Raw genomic sequence first — 17,170 nt, 5'->3', positions numbered from 1 at the left:
ATCTTTTTGACTTTAACAAGCTAGTTAAAACATATGTTGGTGAAGATGGGCATTAGTCACATGGAGACTGTAGATATTTCTATCACCTCTGCCAGCTTGACCTTGATGCTAAATAACTCCACACGCAAGTTGAACAATGGCGTACATTGAGGCAGGCAGGAAGGCATTTCGAGACTTTTACAGATTCTATTTCAAGGCAAAAAAAAGAAAGAGAGACATATCCTTGAAAAGTCCTCGACTTGCGTCATGATTGCGATACCAGCATACTGGATGTACGCTGAGTCATCTTTTGAAAATGACTAAATGCATAAAACTCAAGAGGCATGTGGGCTGAAAGACAGAACACTCACAATATTGCAGACTAAAATACAGTTTTGCTTAAAAAAAAAAGGGAAAAGGGCAGAACAACTTTGTGAAGAAAAACAACTTATTTTAATGACATGTTATGGCTGTTATTTATGACAGGACAAACACCCAAGCCATTTCCAAGTCAGTGACATTTTCAAAACCAAGTAAAATACAAAAAACAAAACAACATATACCATTATATACAGACATTACAAACAGTAAAAGGCATCAGAAATATATTATTAAGCTCCATGTAATAAAATCAATTGATGTTCATTCTGGCAAAGAGTGTAACAGTCCTCAATCAAAACTGTTTACAGTGTTATGGTCCTACAAATGACTCAAGTGCATGAAATTGAGGACCATTCCTTTCAGTACATCCTAAAAACGCATCTTAAAGACTACTTTGGGAATTTTTAAAAAAGTCAGTTTTGTTAAATACGTTAAAACAATGGACTCTCATATACCCTAACTCACCTTCCCCCAGAAAAAAAAGCTGTGTACTTCTAGACAAATAAAAATGTTAGTCATACGAGAGCACTAAATTGTGATTCTGTAATTTAGGAACATGCTGAGGCACAAGGTGGAATGAGACTTACAATTGCCATATGACTGGGAAAAATACCCCCCCACATTTTATGACAAAATATTTACTTCATAGTCAGCATTTACTCTAGTTCCAATAATCTTGCACTTGAGTGCTAATTAAATAAGACCTTGAAAATATCAAGCTAAACTAAAAGGAAATACAAAGTAATCATATCAACACACCCAATGACTGGGATTCAACATGCTTCCCAAGATACAAAAAACACTACACAATATGAGACCGATGTTCTCCATGGCCACAGTTACCAATGAAAGCACTCTTGAAAACCCCTAGCCTGCAGAAAAATGAGTCACTCTACCATCGAACGAACGCATGCAGTGAACCCCATTGTCCTATGACATTATGTCTCTCTCCACAGGGATGAGGTTCTGTCTTAAGGCGTCCTCTAGTGGTCTGGAGAACCAACTGCGTGCCTCTGCAGATCCCCCAGAGGGTCTTGTGATAGTAAAGCAAAGATTATGGCACAATGAGAGGTTGCCTAGGATCACTGCGTGACTGTATATTCTGGACGACGGGTCTGGATGATTTTTGGACGTGGACGTCTGCAACCATCCATATCCTCCTCATTTCCTGAGCTTTCTTGATCGTTCTCGCAAACATGAACAACCACGCTGGGAGTGGTGGGAGTTCCTGGCTGGAGCTCATACTTTTCACCTGCCGTACAGAGAGAATTTATTCTTAAAAGTTCAAAGCATGCCAAATGAAATTAATAATTTAATCGCTGACCTATTTCAGAAGTATGGACCATTCAGAAAAAAAAGATTCATTGAGAATGTGAGACGTTACATGTGTTGTACCTGGCCCTAGTCTGGAGATGGCACACAGAAGGTCATAGTTAATGACAGGTGTGGCGTCCTTTGCCTGCTCCCAACCCACAGGAGGTGACGGAGGAGGGGACAGGAGGAACTGCTTATCTGGTTTAGGAGGCTCCAGGTGTGGACTGCCAATGTGCACAGACTAGGAAAAAGAAAGATAATTTTTTTTGTGATGATAAGTACACAAAAAGCAGGCAAATAACCAGGTGTCATGCAATAAACAGTAATAATTATGGAATAATGTACAGTCAGTTGGTCTTTATTGCAAAATAAATCCTGACACAAAGTGGAAAGGCATTAAAGCAGTGGTTCTCAACTCCAGTCCTCGGGACCTGCTGCTCTGCACATTTTGTATGTCTCTCTTATCTGACACACTCAGTTCAGTTCATAGAGACTATCCTAACGAGCTGAGGATCTGAATCAGGTGTGTTAAATAAGGGAGACATACACAATATGCAGAGCAGTGGGTCCCGAGGACTGGAGTTGAGAACCACTGCATTAAAGTTTAGCAGTCATCAGTGAAAAAAAATAATATATATATAAAAAAAAAAATATATATATATACACTATATAAAATAGAAAAATAAAACCAAATAATACAAATATGTATTCAATAATATACTATATAATAACAACATTATTATTTAGTTGTTTTGTTTATACAGTCAGTTGTAAATTGTCAAATAAACCCTGACGCAAAGTGAAAAGTCATTTATACAAACATCTGACTGCAGAATGCCACAACTGACCAATCAGAATCAAGTTTTTTTAAAATAAAAAAAATAAAGATAATAAAGCTATGTATTGTTATTAAATGATACAATTATATAATAATTTTATTATATTAATATATACAAATAATAATAAAAATATTTCACACACAGATATTTTTATAGGCTACTTTTAGGTGACATACCTGGGCAAAATAGAGTCGCACCTCCCTGCCGTTGAAGTCACTTTTGTGGAGTTTTGCTCTTGCCTCCGCAGCGGCCAGAGCATTGGTAAAGTTTATCCTCACCCGACGGAAACTCTTGAAGAACTGGAAGGTGACATTTCGGTCAAAGGCACGGAATAGATCCTCAAAACTAGCCTGTGGATGAGAGGAAAACATCTCAAATTAATACAGTTGATGCATCTTCATGGAAACAGCAGTAAGAAATGAACATTTTGCTGTTGAAGCAAGAAGAGTACATAAATAAACATTCCCTGTTGAGCAATCTGATGTCAAGTGTTTGAAAGTGTACCTCCATTTAGGCTCAGACTGGCAACCTTTATAAAAAAAACCTTAATCCTATACCACTAGATTACCAACCACCCTGTGGCGAGACTGCGCTCGTATAAGACTTTATGGTTCTGAATCCATTTATCTTGTTTTTGGGGATACTGCCAGATTGTTATTCAGTTAACGCTTCTATATTAAACCTTACTGACGCACATAGTACTAATCTAATACACATCCTAAAAATGACCACGTCTGTCAGTGGTGCTCGACTAGATATTGGTTTCCAAGGTAACAGAGACTTACTGCACAGTGTGAACATGCAGACGGACTATCCTGATGGACCATTTCAAGCTATGCAGAGATTTAGTAGAGTATGATCCACAAATCCTGGGTTATTCCTATTGGGTATAGGTGTAGTGTATGCATGTGTGCGTAAGAGCTTACGTCAGATTCAAAAACCCCAAACTGTCCATACAAATGCTCATTAAATGTTCCAACAGCATCTTATTCCATGATCTAACCACCCCTACCACAAACCAACTGGATCATTAGCTAAATACATAAATGATACACAAGTAGGTCATTTGGTCAACCCCAAACCACACATAAAGCACAAATCAAATAAGTTAGTCATCATCAATAAAGACAAACTGTTATATAAGGGTTTCAAACAGCTTTCGGATCTCTTTCTATGATTGTCATTCATTCTAGTTAATGGCTGAAACAACTAGCCTATTCCAGCAGTTTAATGCAATTTTTCTAGTATTTACTTAAGCTATTTCAATATTGTAAGGCACCATGTCAATGAAGCCTTACCCTCTCTTCGGGTCTGTTAAACATATCCAGATCCTCTAAGGAAGCGATAAGGCAGAAAGGGTTGCACTTCATGGTTTTCAGGTGCATGACTGAAGCCCGTTGACGGATCCTCCGGAGGACTTGAGAGGTTAGAGAACGTAAAGGGCAGGAGGGGTTGAGACGTGTCCGTTTTGACTTCCCCAGCGTGAGGACACGAATGACGCCTGCTTCAGGAAACAAATGCTTTCGATATCACCCTCTTCGCTCCTGCTTTCCCTGTCCTTCTCTGGCCGTCTCAGTCCCGCAGAGAGCCTTGAGCATTTGCAGAAAGGAAATGGGTCAAACCGAGTAATGTATACACAAATATAAGCCCAGCGTCTTTGTAGGCTACTGTGGTCACGTGACGCTGCTTTGTTGAGAGAGAATCTTCTGGAATCGTCTGTGCTCCTGCACCACCGATCAAACGTCTGGAATGCTTGGTAAGACTGCAGCTCACTCATCCGTCTCGTTTTATATAAAGGTCCCTCACAACCGCAAAACAACAGGCTCCGCCCACTGACTCCGCCTCACTTTTCCATTCTGTACCGAAACGAATGGCTCTGCTGACTAATCACAGACACACACCCTGAGAGTGCAAGTCCTGGAAACTATGTGACACTGCTTTCCATGCAGCTCAGATTCAGTTCGGCCAATCTCTGCTCAATTCTGTCACACTATTTCAGGACACACGGTGTGGTAAAACAATGATCTGTATCGCTCATCTCACAGCCTATATCTCTTTTACGCTTCCCCTCCCATCTTGATGGAAAATCTAAATCAGCTGAGCTGGGCAGAAGGGCAGCTGTGTGTTATCCAGCGCTGCCCGCAGCATATTTTCCATGGGTGTTAATTCCTCTCGTGTTCTCCTGTCTGACTCCAGGGGCAGTGGATTTGTCCCGTTATTAGTGAAGAGCAGCTTTTTAAGTGGCATTCAGCTGTCACATTGTCAGGCTTATTTTTAACACTGATCTGCATGACGTTATTCTCTCCGAGTCTTGCAAGTATTATAAACACTATCCATATTCTCCCTCTCGATTGTTTAAACATCGAGACTATTACTAAATACTGAAACTGACGACGGTGAAGCTGATGCACAGAGATTAACTGTAATCTGCTATGAAGGCACATTTAGCCTTTTAATTAAAATTGGGAATATGATAACACTTAAAATGCAGTTCTCAAAAAAAAAAACCAAAAAAAAAAAAACCTGGCTGGTCTGTGGACAGCATTGAGAAAAAAGAATGCTAAATGCAAATAAAAATGACACAATGTAATCTTACAAAACGATTTCTATTTCAAATAAATGTAAAGGACAACAAAAAAGATGATATGATGCTTGATGAAGATTTAGCTAGTGCACTCCTTCCTAAACTCCCTTAACTCTACTTTTAGATCGTTCCCGCGGGAAAGAGAAACCTCAGATGAGATTTGTATAATATCTCAGTTGTTTCTCCTAGACGGCAATGTAATTAAATGCAGAGAGAATGGCAACTTTTCCTTACGTCTTTTGCTTCTCAGTGTTTGTTTCTGCAGAAAGAGTATCAGAAAAGATCTCAAACACATACTAAAAGTCAGAGATCAAACATTTCTCATCATTTTTTGTCCAAATAAATGTTCAAATAAATGTTGTCCTTTTGAACTTTCAATTAATCAAAGAATACTGAAAAAAAGTGGTCAAGGTTTCCGCAAAACTATTAAGCACTACCATTTTTATATGATAGTATATCATTAAAAATGCTTCTTGCACACCAAATCAGCATATTAGAATGATTTCTGTAATATCACGTGACTGAGGACTGGAGTAACAATGCTGAAAATTCAGCTTTGCCGTTACAGGAATAAATTACATTTTAAAATACATTAAACAGAAAACAGTTATTTTAAATTGTAACAATATTTCACAATATTGCCATTTTACTTTTTTTTTTTAATCAAATAAACACAGCCTTCTATAAGAGTATGAGACTTCTTTCTAAAACATTGTTGAAAATATTTTTTATATTTATCATTATTGCCATTTTAGTACAGAGGAGAGAAGAGAGTAGCCTACAGAAGAGGGAAAAACTGCAATGGAAAAAGTTGTGGGATGCTGGAGACGGATTTCGAATGGATTTTAACATCCAAAACTGGACAGAACAGAACTAACTCTGACTATTCTTCAGTCCATGCACATAATCACAAGCACATTTCTTTTATCTCTATTAACTGACAAATTATATACAACCTTGAAGTGAACATTCTTCCCATACTTTCCACACAGACTTTCCACCTCTCAATCTGGTAAAGAGATAAGAGAGACACTAGCCATAGGCATCTGTCAGTCATGTGTGCAGATGTTTTAGTCAAAAGCTGGGATTCCAGTGGAACAAAGCCTCTTATTAGAGAATGGAAAAAAAAAAAAACATGAAACCAAATAACAAAGAGGAAGAAACATGGTAAATGGAAAATGATGAACAGAGCAGCATTGTGTTGCTGTATTTTGTGTATATGCTTTTATATGGGTGGAAAGCATCTGACAGGTGTTATTATAATAAACATTATACATTAAAAACATTTCTTTCCAGTCAGAAGCGTAAAACAAGTTGAATTCCTCATTTTCAAATGGCTAAATATCCAAAATATTAGCTAAGTCCATCAAAGTTATGACAAATCATATTATCTACCGTTACTGTAATGACAAATTTAGGTTCTTATTTACTGTTTAAGTTACAGCAAATAATCAAAGGTAAAAGTTACAGCAAGAAAAATATCATCTACTTCAAATAAAGTTTTTATAGTAATAATAATAATGATTATTTTTCAACTGAATTTGCCTTAATTTGATGTTACTTTATTATTAATAATAATAATAATCATCATCAATGTAAAAGCGAATTACATTATCTACTGTCAATGTTAGGAAATTCAATTCTTATATTTACCATTTATGTATTGGTAAATTAAGAACTTAAAAATAACTTTATGTGGATAAAATGATTACGTATTACGTAAGTAACAGGTCATTATTAATATTTAGTCAAATGGCAAATTAAATTTGTATCTACCCCCAAAGCAAATTCAGTATTATTTTCTGTCGTTGTAATGAATTTATCATCTGCAATCAATGTAATGGAAAATAAAATGATCTGCTATCTATTTCTTGGCAAATGAACTCATCATCTAGAAATGTGTGTAAAGGTGGAAAGTGGGCCATGGCACAAGGTGTGGAGAGCACATATTATTAGCCTACCTAATAATAATAGTCGAAACTGACCTGAGGGTAAGTTCAGGACTTGGCTCCATTTCAAGCTTTCAGAAACTATGAGCATGACTTACAGGCTGATGTCACTCATTTGTCCACTTAAACGGCACATTTCATGTTTAGAAGCACCAATTCAGGAAGTGGGTTCCAACTTCCAAGAAAGTTTCTAAATGAGTCAGTGTTTTGTTTATAAGACCCTAGCTGTGGTTTTGATATCAGAATAGGTTTGCTCAGGGAATGTGAATTCATCTGACACATTTAAAAAGAACAGCTTATATTTTCCACTGAGACACAGCTGAGTTTATGACAGCTCGAGGACCCATGTCGCACAGAGCAAGTGTCAAAACTCCTTCCAGACTTTCCACAGAAAGCAGCAACCAAAGTGGATTTTTCATCATGAGAAACTCAGCTGACTGTGAATAACCACACAAAAAAAAAAAGCCACATATTTTGACACATGTATTGCCTGGAGAGAAAATATACAGTGAAACTAGACAGTGTAACATATCCCAGAAAAGTGTTTCTTAACTAGTTAAACTATAAAGCAGCAAAGACCAATAAAGCCTTGGAAATTAGGCTTTTGATTTGTTTCAATTTACAATGGCCTAAACTACAACACTTTCTCATGTTAACAATAGACAAGAATTTCTTTTGTTTGCAACACATAGTCATAAAATGTGTTTTATGAGGCATTATGTGTCCTCATCTTCATAAAAACAGAAGATGAGGACACATAATGTCCTAGATCCTCATGTATATTGTGAATATACCAGGTTTGTACATGTGGAAACTTGAACAAAATTTTTATTATAAGCGAATGGTGAATGTGGCAGGAGAAAGATTTTTGGCTGTTGAGAGCAATTAAAGGGTTAGTTCACCCAAAAATGAAAATTCTGTCAGTATTTACTCACCAACATTTACATGTTGTTCCAACCCCGTAAGACCTTCGTTCATCTTCGGAACACGAATTAAGATATTTTTGATGAAATCTGAGAGCTGGATCACTCCTCCATACTAGTCCATAGGCTTCTTCAGGGATTGAACTTGCCGGCCTCGAAAAGTTATTAAAGACATCGTTAAAATAGTCCAAGTGACTACAGTGGCTCAATCTTAAGTTTATCAAGCGACAAGAATACTTTTTGTGCGCAAAAACAAACAAAAATAACGACTTTATTTCAACTATTCATTTCCTTCTCTTTGGGCCTCTAGTCAGTTAATGTAGTGTGATTCCGTAGAGCTACGTCACACGTAGGCTCACTATTGCCCGACGCTGGTCATGTGCGTGATGCGTGTGACGTACAACAACAGAAGCTTACGCTATTACACTAGTGAACTGACTCCAGGCCCACAGAGAAGGAAATGAATAGTTGAAATAAAGTCGTTATTTTTGTTTTTTTTGCGCACAAAAAGTATTCTCGTCGCTTGATAAACTTAAGATTGAGCCACTGTAGTCACTTGGACTATTTTAACGATGTCTTTAATAACTTTTCGAGGCCGGCAAGTTCAATCCCTGAAGAAGCCAATGGACTAGTATGGAGGAGTGATCCAGCTCTCAGATTTCATCAAAAATATCTTAATTCGTGTTCCGAAGATGAACGAAGGTCTTACAGGGTTGGAACAACATGAGGGTGAGTAATTACTGACAGAATTTTCATTTTTGGGTGAACTAACCCTTTAAGATGAACAAAAACGCGTAAATAGAGTAGAGCGCAGTCTCGTGTGTACCCCCCGGCCTGCGAGGGGCGATGGGGGTATGTGGCGAGCAGGACGAGGCCGAGGGACGTGAGAGAGCGGCGCGAGGCCAGTGGCGTGAGTGATAATGAACGACACCTGTGAGACGCACCGGTCTTGCATCTCTCACGGAGGAGCGGAAGCATAAAGGAGGAGCGACGACAGTGAAGATCGAGAGAGGAACAGGCCTGAAGTTATGTTGTGTTTTTATGTTCTGTTTTGTGTGCCAGCAGTCGTCCGTGACGGGCTGCTGGCTTATACTGTCATTTTGTATTTGTTTATTTATTATTAAACTTGTTGAACGTTCGCCGGTTCCCGCCTCCTTCTTCCCATAACACAGACTGATCTCATGAAATGGCGTTTGTATGACACGCCAATTCGTATTTCCATTTTTGGCGTGCTATCAACACGCATAATCGCTTTTCAGCGTGTTTATCAACGCCGTTGACTTACATTACTGTATTAATATATGACCTACCCCAACCCCGTCCCTAAACCTACCCGTCACTGGGGTTAATACCATTTATGAGTCTTCCCCTACCATCCTAGGAAAAAAAATATCGCTCCCCAGATGTAGATCTACATTTTGCTTCGTTTCGCTCGGACATTTAACGGCGTGTACATACACGCGGAATCACTCGGACATTTAACGGCGTAGACATACACGCAAAAGATGACGGTTCGTTTCGGCGTGGACATACATGCGGATAGCTCAAAATGCGTATAGATAACACGCCACTTGACTTGAAAGTGGCGTGTATGTTTACGCAAAGTCATGATGCCATGTTGCATAACAACTGAACCCCGTTACAAAGGGCATACAGCATTAGACCAACACAAGGGTGAGTAATTTATGACTTATTTTTCATTTTAGGATGAACTATCCCTTTAAGACTTTAGACCTCCCACGCTGTTAAATGGTCATTAGCTTGAGTTGAAAGCAGATGGAAAACAGCATGCTACAGGTGGATCACAAAACTGCATGTATTGCACTAGTTTGTTTACAACTGTTCCACTGTAAACAGGCAAGTTCAAAGAACTGAGGGTGGAAGATGATACTACAATGATAGGTTCTGAAATTAGGTTTGTTTGCTGGGGCGGAGATGATGATCATCTGCATTATGGAGGTAAAAGAAAGAAAGAAGCCAAGTCAAAATACGAGCTAAGAACTGCTGAAAATGCTAAAAGAAACTGTATTCCAGTGAAACTTGTGCAAAAAAATATGCAGCCAAGTGGCTTTAGGCTTACCACATTTAAATTGACCGTTCTACAAAAAATTACAATTCTGTCATTATTTACTTCTCTTAAATTCCCCATGAAATCAAAATTGAATTTTTTTTGGCTTTTAGTATGAATATATTAGCCTTAAGGTTATTTATAAAACATTGCTCCAAAACAATGACACAATTCGCATTTAGAAAATATAAGCATCTCTCACTTCAGCCAATATGGATCAACGATTTTGATGACATCACTCTGCACTTCAGCTTCTCATCAGATTTTCTGTCCAATCAAATGCTCTCTAGAATCTAAAGCGTCCAGCCCCCTACATTAAATAGATTTTAGATGCATAGACACAGACGCTTAAGCTGCGTCTAAAATCAGTCACTTGTTCACACATTTAGTATTTTCTACATGGTGAATGGCACATAGTGCACTATAAAGGGCATAGGGAACGATTCAGACAGTGTAAATATGCTTTGGGGCGATTGAAGTCTAGTGTCATGCGAACCGCCGCAGCACGCACAGTCTGCTCCGGTCCAGAGACACAATCATGAGTGGATCATATGCGCGAGTTGCCGCATACAGAAAACGTATCGGACCCATTTGAATTCTACACAGAATGCTATATTTTAAAGCGATATGAAAGAGACTAGGAGGAGAAACAGTTAGAGAATAGGATTAAACTGCAGCTTTACTGAGCTCAACGGTTCTGTCCGAGACTATTTAAAAAAGGGGGAGGAGCTGTTCAATATGTCCCGCCTTGTCTTTCTGTTTCAGTGGAAATTACGTCAACACATTGAATAATGCTGCGCATTTCAATGAACTTCATTGGATCTTTAATGCCGTTCCAATCTGTATGACTTTTTCTGCTGAACACAAAAGCAGATATTTTGAAGATTCTTCATAACCAAACAGTTTTAGTGACCCTTAACTTCCACTGTATGGACAAAAACCCTAGACATTTCTCAAAATATCTTTTATGTTCCACAGAAGGAACAAAGTCATGCCGTTTTTGAATGATATGAGGGTGAGTAAATGACTACAACACTTTCTTTTTGGGTGAACTTTTGTTAAATTTTTTGTTGAACAAAAAATTTCTATTTAGTGATGTATTTTAGTTCAATTTAGTTATTTTAGTTAGGTGATGTATCAATTTTTTTTTAATTTTTTTTCTGAGGTAATCGGGTAACTGAACTCAGTATACAGGGTGCCGTGTTCTAAATTAAACTAGTCATCATAGTTAAGTTATTTGGCAATGAACTGCCTAACACATTTTACATATTGCTATTTGCTGCTCATGCATCATTTTCAGTCATGGGAAAGTGCATCCACACTGCTGCTGACATCATGTTTACCTGTTATACCTTATTCACATTGTGCTTAAACAGACAAAACATGTCATTGGAAAATGTCAGTTCAATGATTTCAGCCCTCCAAAACTATTTCAGCCAAAACAGAATTTTCTGTTTCAGCAGAACATTTTTGTTTGCCAAAATTGTGGTGCATCACTCCCGTTAAGTGTGTAGGCTACAATAGGACCACACTGGCAGCATAATTGTATAGAAGTTTCCGACCTAAAGGATGATGTTAGACAAACTGCAGTAGTAACTTTACCCATTAAAGCAGAATTCAATGTATTATCCAATAACAAGTGTATAGGCTTATATCAGCTATTTTACAACAGTTTCATACAAGGCTCCTCCGCAAGAATGTAAACAAATGTAAAAAAAACCTGAAGATGACCAAAATGTTTCTGCCATCGAAAAACTCATACTGATTGAACACCAACTGAATTTTTGGGAGGCTGTGTCCCTCTCAGTATCTGCGTTTACATGGACCCTAAAAATCCATCTGTAATCGGACTAGTAGCTACAGTCAAAATAAGAAAGTCACATGATGTAACCACATCAATCGGAATTAATTGCCCAAATTCAATTTAAATTTCATTCGGATTGTAAGGGGTGGTTTAACACCTTTTCTAATTTGTTCGATAGGCCATGTAAAGACTTGATCGGATTGAAAACCGAAACTGGAGAGTTCTGCGCATGTGCAATGACGTAGAACTATAGGGTAATGACGTATGATGGACTGAACAAGCTGTTGTTGTTGAATATAAGGGATAATCCTCGGCTAGCTGTGTATTAAACCATTTTAATGCAGAACGTGGTACGAAGCCGAGTGTGGTTGCCTCCACTAGCAGTGGATAATCCTGCTTATACCATGGTCATTAGCCAGCATTGACAACAAAGCTATTATTGATGTTTGCAGCGCATTTCGCATTATTTGACAGAAGAGTAAAATTGACAGTTATTCTTGTCAGTTACGGCTTGTCAGATCTAGCACTCTGCCCGCTTTTAATAAGACACAGAAATAAAGTAGTGAGTAAGATTACATTTGTTAAAAAATAAATAAATTATAGCATTTATTTGAATTAATTATCGTTCGATCGATCGAGAGAGAGAGAAAGATGCATACCTTCAGCATCTATTAACAACGAAGCTGTGAGTTTAATTACTTAAAAATAGCGATGTAACCCCCTCTTTGCTGAGGAATAGGCCTATAATGTAGCAATTCAGCAGCGAAGCGATTTCATTACTAGAAGTCGCGGGCAGCGTTGATAAGTTTCTGTGCTCCTAAATGTTTCTGTACGTGCGGACTGCGATCTCCGCTCTCTGTGTGTGCGAGTGACGTATGTGTGTGTGCACTTCAATGAAAACAACACATTAATATAGAACGGTGATTAAACTGACTAGGAATTAAACGGTGTGGAATGATCTGTGCATTAACAAGTTTAATTCCTTCCAGCCAATCAGAATCGAGTATTCAGACAGACTATGGTATAAAGTTTTATAAACGTCGTGTCATTCTAAAATTCTCCCTCCACTCATCGTCTGTGAGGAGGTGCAGGACAACATTGTCTTATCAGCAGGGCCGTCCCAAGCATGGGGCAGGGACCAGCAGAAGGTAGCGGAAGCGGGGCCCCCCGTCGGTCTGTTCACGATCGCGTTCTGGGGGGCAGGAGTCCTTCCTTCAGACACTCATCTGCAGACGCCTTGTTTTGGGCGTGGGAAGGGGTGTTTTTACTGCTTGATATATATATAAGCAGCATGGCGCAACACTTCATGTGCTCGTTGTCTCCTAATTAGGACCTGAAATAGATAATATTAGGACTGCTTTTTAAAACAAAGAAAAGGAGGATGGCTAGTATGCGCCAACAGCGGGAAAACTCTGTATATTCCTGCAGTGTGTCAAAAGATCAAATTCGATTTGAAACTTGTGACAGACATAGACGTGCACATCAACCCGATCACTTTATTTAGTGTTCATGTAAACACTTTGTTCAGATTCATCAATCAGAATGATTTCATTATGACTGAAAGAAACAAAAGGTGTCCATGTAGGTCAGCTAATGTCCATGGTGGTTACATGACCTGCTCCTTCAATCATATTTTAGAACCGGAACCATCAGCATTGTAATACATGTTGCTTCCTGTTTCCGCATTGGAAAACACAATGGAACAGATTTTCCATTTTATCCATTCACAACAGCAGACTATTTTCTATCTCTATTATGCTCTCATCCCATTTCCATTCAACTCAAGGTTTCCACCCTATTTGGAAAATTGCACACACCAGAAACCTGTTGCCTGGACTCAAATATAACCTACTTGTGCTATAGACAACTTCTAGTCTTTGAATATCAATGCTTGCATTATTGTGTATTACGCCCCGAAGTCTAATTAACAAATGCTCATTTATCAACAGGCATGACAAACTGACAAAACCTGTGTAGTGCGTCACTGGTAAATCAATCTCTAAGCTGGACTGTATAAAAAAGGGTAGTTGAAACAGGTCATTTCTCTAGTACATTATAATAACAATGTCTACAACTTGACTTAAGGCTGTCTGATGACTAGGATTTGTGTAACAGCTCAACAAAAGTGACGTCAAGTGGAAAATTTCTTCAGCCATAACAAACACACCTATTCACCACTCCAATGTCATAATAATCTTGTAGGGGAAAAAAGCAAACAAATGAGTCCATTATGGGTTGTTATTTATTGTTTTTGTTTATTCACTCAGCTACTTGACTTGTAAATTACTCCAATATTTCAGACCTAAACTCAAGGGACGCAGAGGAATATAATAAATCTCTATTTCTTGAAAGCACTGGCTACTACTTCAAAACATCATAAGCTGCCATTAAACAAATTGGGTTGGAAGTTTATAAGACACCTTTAGAACACAGAGTGCACGAAGATAAATGGTTGAAATGTTTCATTTTGATAAATCATATGGAACCAAACCACACACAAATTCTGGATTGACTCAAAAACTTTTACAATGAGAATGTTATTTCCCCAAGTTCCTATTTTCCTTTTTACAATGAGGAAAAAAGCAGCTGTCAAGGAAATTAAAGTCACACCACTGATGTCCAAATCTCCATAAATATTCCAAAAACTCCATTAGTCAAAAGGTTAACTAGCCGTTGTAACACTTTATACCAGCACAAAAGCCAGTCTTTTCCAAGTTACAGGCATTGAACAGAAAATTAAAATCTTACCAGTTACACTCACAACAACTTATACAACCATATCTCGACTGCTTAATCAAATTATGCTTGCATCATATCATTAGGCGAAAGATTATATCTGCTTATGGCTCATTAAATAAGCTCACGGTGAAGATTAGTTCACAATCACCGCTCACCAGAGCATGACACATTCACAGCATACATGTGCAGCCAACAACTCTACAACTGCATGATGCTATCATGTCAATATGGACCATTAACTTTTGCATTTGATAATACAAATGTCAAATCAAGAAAACATCTGATGCCTTGAACTACAGAAAATTCGTTTTTTTTGTCACAATAAAAATGGACATGTCTGCTATGTTTGACAAGGTGTCCAAATATAGTTTATCTATTGCTTTGTAATCTCAAATCTTTTGTGTAAAATGTTTTGTTTGAAAATTTTGCTGGTGCTATCTTTCTTCTTGAAAATGCCACTGATATTTCGATATGACATACTCAGTCCATAAATGCATCTTTGGTCTATTTATTTCGGTTATATATGCATGCCAGGTCTACATGAGAGGGATACAGGAGTATGAATTCAATATTACTCACTCTTAAAGGGCTTTCAATGGCAAAAACATCCACAGGAACTTTCCAGGCCACCAGTGAATCAGTCAGGTTGGTAAAATGCACGTCCACGGTGGCCTCACTGTCCTCATTATTTGACTGCTGCATAATGTAAATATGAAACGGATAGGAAACTACTGTCTAGGTCCTTAAATAGTTTTAATTCCTACTGAACTTTTGTGTAAACCGTATGGCTTGCGAGGCAAGCTAAGCTAACTTATCTGTCTACTGTATGACAATGTCATCCCCCCTAAACGACTCACGCATGCTTTGGGAACCGATTTTTTAATCGGCATTGACGTGTTCAGTTGATCTTTTTTTTAAACTATAAACTATGTGTTTGTCTTTTGAGCTGGAAGTTATAAGCAACCTTGATTTAACCATAATTTGCGTTAAACAGTCAGCTTCGTCGACATACCTACTCGACAACTTCCCGTTTCCTTTTTCATATTTAATAATTCCAGCAGGGGGCGGTATAAGACATCCCTGAAAATGTTAAGAAATATGTTGCATTTGGTTTACGCACTGAGCGGTACATTTACTTATTGTTTGCCCATTAATGTATTTCTGCAGATTGCAAAATATCAAAATAAACGACTTGCAAACATTTGCCATTAAAGTCAGACTCTACATTTAATGTGCACAAAAAGAGATTATCAGTCATATAGAAGTAGCCGAATATATGCTGTCCTCGAATTTGTTCATCTCTGGCAGAGCCGTATATCACTGCTACTCTTTGACATCATAAAGAGAACAAACTGTTAAATGACGTGTCATGTTGATATCATTATCTGATAGTATTTAATTAAATCCAAATTACATTTTCTGGCCAAAATACACAATATATGAAAGCATTGGCTCTATAAATAAATTTGTAATGCCTTGTTTTATATATAAAGAGTTCTGTTGATGCAATATGCCACATGGACGTTTTACATTTTCTACTTCATTCACATTTTGTATGTACCATGTGGCAAATTCTTTTTGTTTTTACACAAAATGACACAAAATGTTCTAACTAACAGGTTTGTAAACTTTACACATGTGCATTTAAATTATACTCTATGGTTTCACAGACAAGGCTTAAGCCAAGTCCCTAAAATGTATGTTTGAGCCGTTTTAACTGAAAGCAACTTGCAGACATATTTTAAAATGTCAGTGCCATTGTTTTGTCACAATACACACCAATGTTTTTTTCTAAGGCACATTTATAAAAGCTACTTAAATGCCCTAATTGAACTAATCCTGGCTTAATCTAAACCAGGCCTTTTTTTTGACACTGCAGATGTCAAAACAAACCCAGATTAAACCAAATGCCAAGATATATATATATAGCCATGCAAATTATTTTCCCAAAGATTTAACAAGTGACTATTTTCCCAAAATGAGGGGTTAAAGGCCTCAACTTGCCTTCGACATTACTAATCTAAATGATTACTTTAATACTGATTAGTTTAGTAATGATATTTTTACATTGTAAAAAAGTATATCATGCACCAAGTCACTGAAAAAAATTCTAGATAAAACTGAACACTATTCTTACGATTTCTGCCATAAAGACAATTCTTACTTTATTATTATTACAAAGGGTCACATATGAAATGAGAATAAAATTAACACATTTTCAAAGTCAATTAGATTGTTTCCTTTAATATTTGATGTTGCATTATATACAAAGTGTGCCAATATGTTTCACAATGTGATGAAAAACATATATATATAAAAAAAAGTTGTCAAAACTGAGGATGTTGCAAGGAATGTGGGCTTGTACCTTAGATGCAGAACTTTTCCAGACCAACCTCAAGGAGCTTTCAACATGGCCATACTCATTTCATAAGAGTTTTCAAATTTAATAGTTCAAAAATGGGATAGTTCAAAAATTCTGTCCTCATTTACTCACCCTCACGTCATTCCAAATCTTCAAAATATTTTGCAGAAGTCATGTTTTTAAAGACATGAGGGTGAGTGAATGACAGATCAAATTTTTTGGGGGTTA

General features: G+C 37.5%; 1 protein-coding gene and 1 long non-coding RNA gene across 3 annotated transcripts; both read right to left on the bottom strand.

Annotated features, from left to right (window-relative positions):
* Positions 1-632: 632 nt before the first annotated feature.
* On the bottom strand, positions 633-1,293 carry LOC130104603 (uncharacterized). Its single transcript, XR_008809512.1, has 2 exons — positions 890-1,293; positions 633-816 (listed from the first exon to the last, which is right to left on the bottom strand). It is a non-coding gene; the product is annotated as an uncharacterized LOC130104603 (long non-coding RNA).
* A 7-nt stretch (positions 1,294-1,300) lies between these two features.
* On the bottom strand, positions 1,301-15,366 carry rcan1a (regulator of calcineurin 1a). Of its 2 annotated transcripts, none has more exons than XM_056271230.1 (4): positions 15,160-15,366; positions 2,690-2,863; positions 1,756-1,915; positions 1,301-1,612 (listed from the first exon to the last, which is right to left on the bottom strand). In XM_056271230.1, the coding sequence occupies exons 1-4, from the start codon at positions 15,280-15,282 to the stop codon at positions 1,443-1,445; spliced, it is 627 nt and encodes a 208-aa protein (XP_056127205.1). In that variant the 5' UTR covers positions 15,283-15,366; the 3' UTR covers positions 1,301-1,442. The 2 variants fall into 2 exon arrangements, with proteins under 2 accessions (XP_056127205.1, XP_056127206.1); XM_056271231.1 differs by lacking the exon at positions 15,160-15,366 and adding an exon at positions 3,812-4,305.
* Between the last annotated feature and the right edge of the window lie 1,804 nt (positions 15,367-17,170).

The sequence above is a fragment of the Rhinichthys klamathensis genome, unplaced genomic scaffold (genome assembly GCF_029890125.1).
Source record: "Rhinichthys klamathensis goyatoka isolate OS25496 unplaced genomic scaffold, OSU_Roscu_1.1 h1tg000312l_1, whole genome shotgun sequence".
In the NCBI taxonomy this organism is placed as follows: Eukaryota; Metazoa; Chordata; class Actinopteri; order Cypriniformes; family Leuciscidae; genus Rhinichthys; species Rhinichthys klamathensis.
This window is presented reverse-complemented; position numbering and strand designations above follow the sequence as displayed.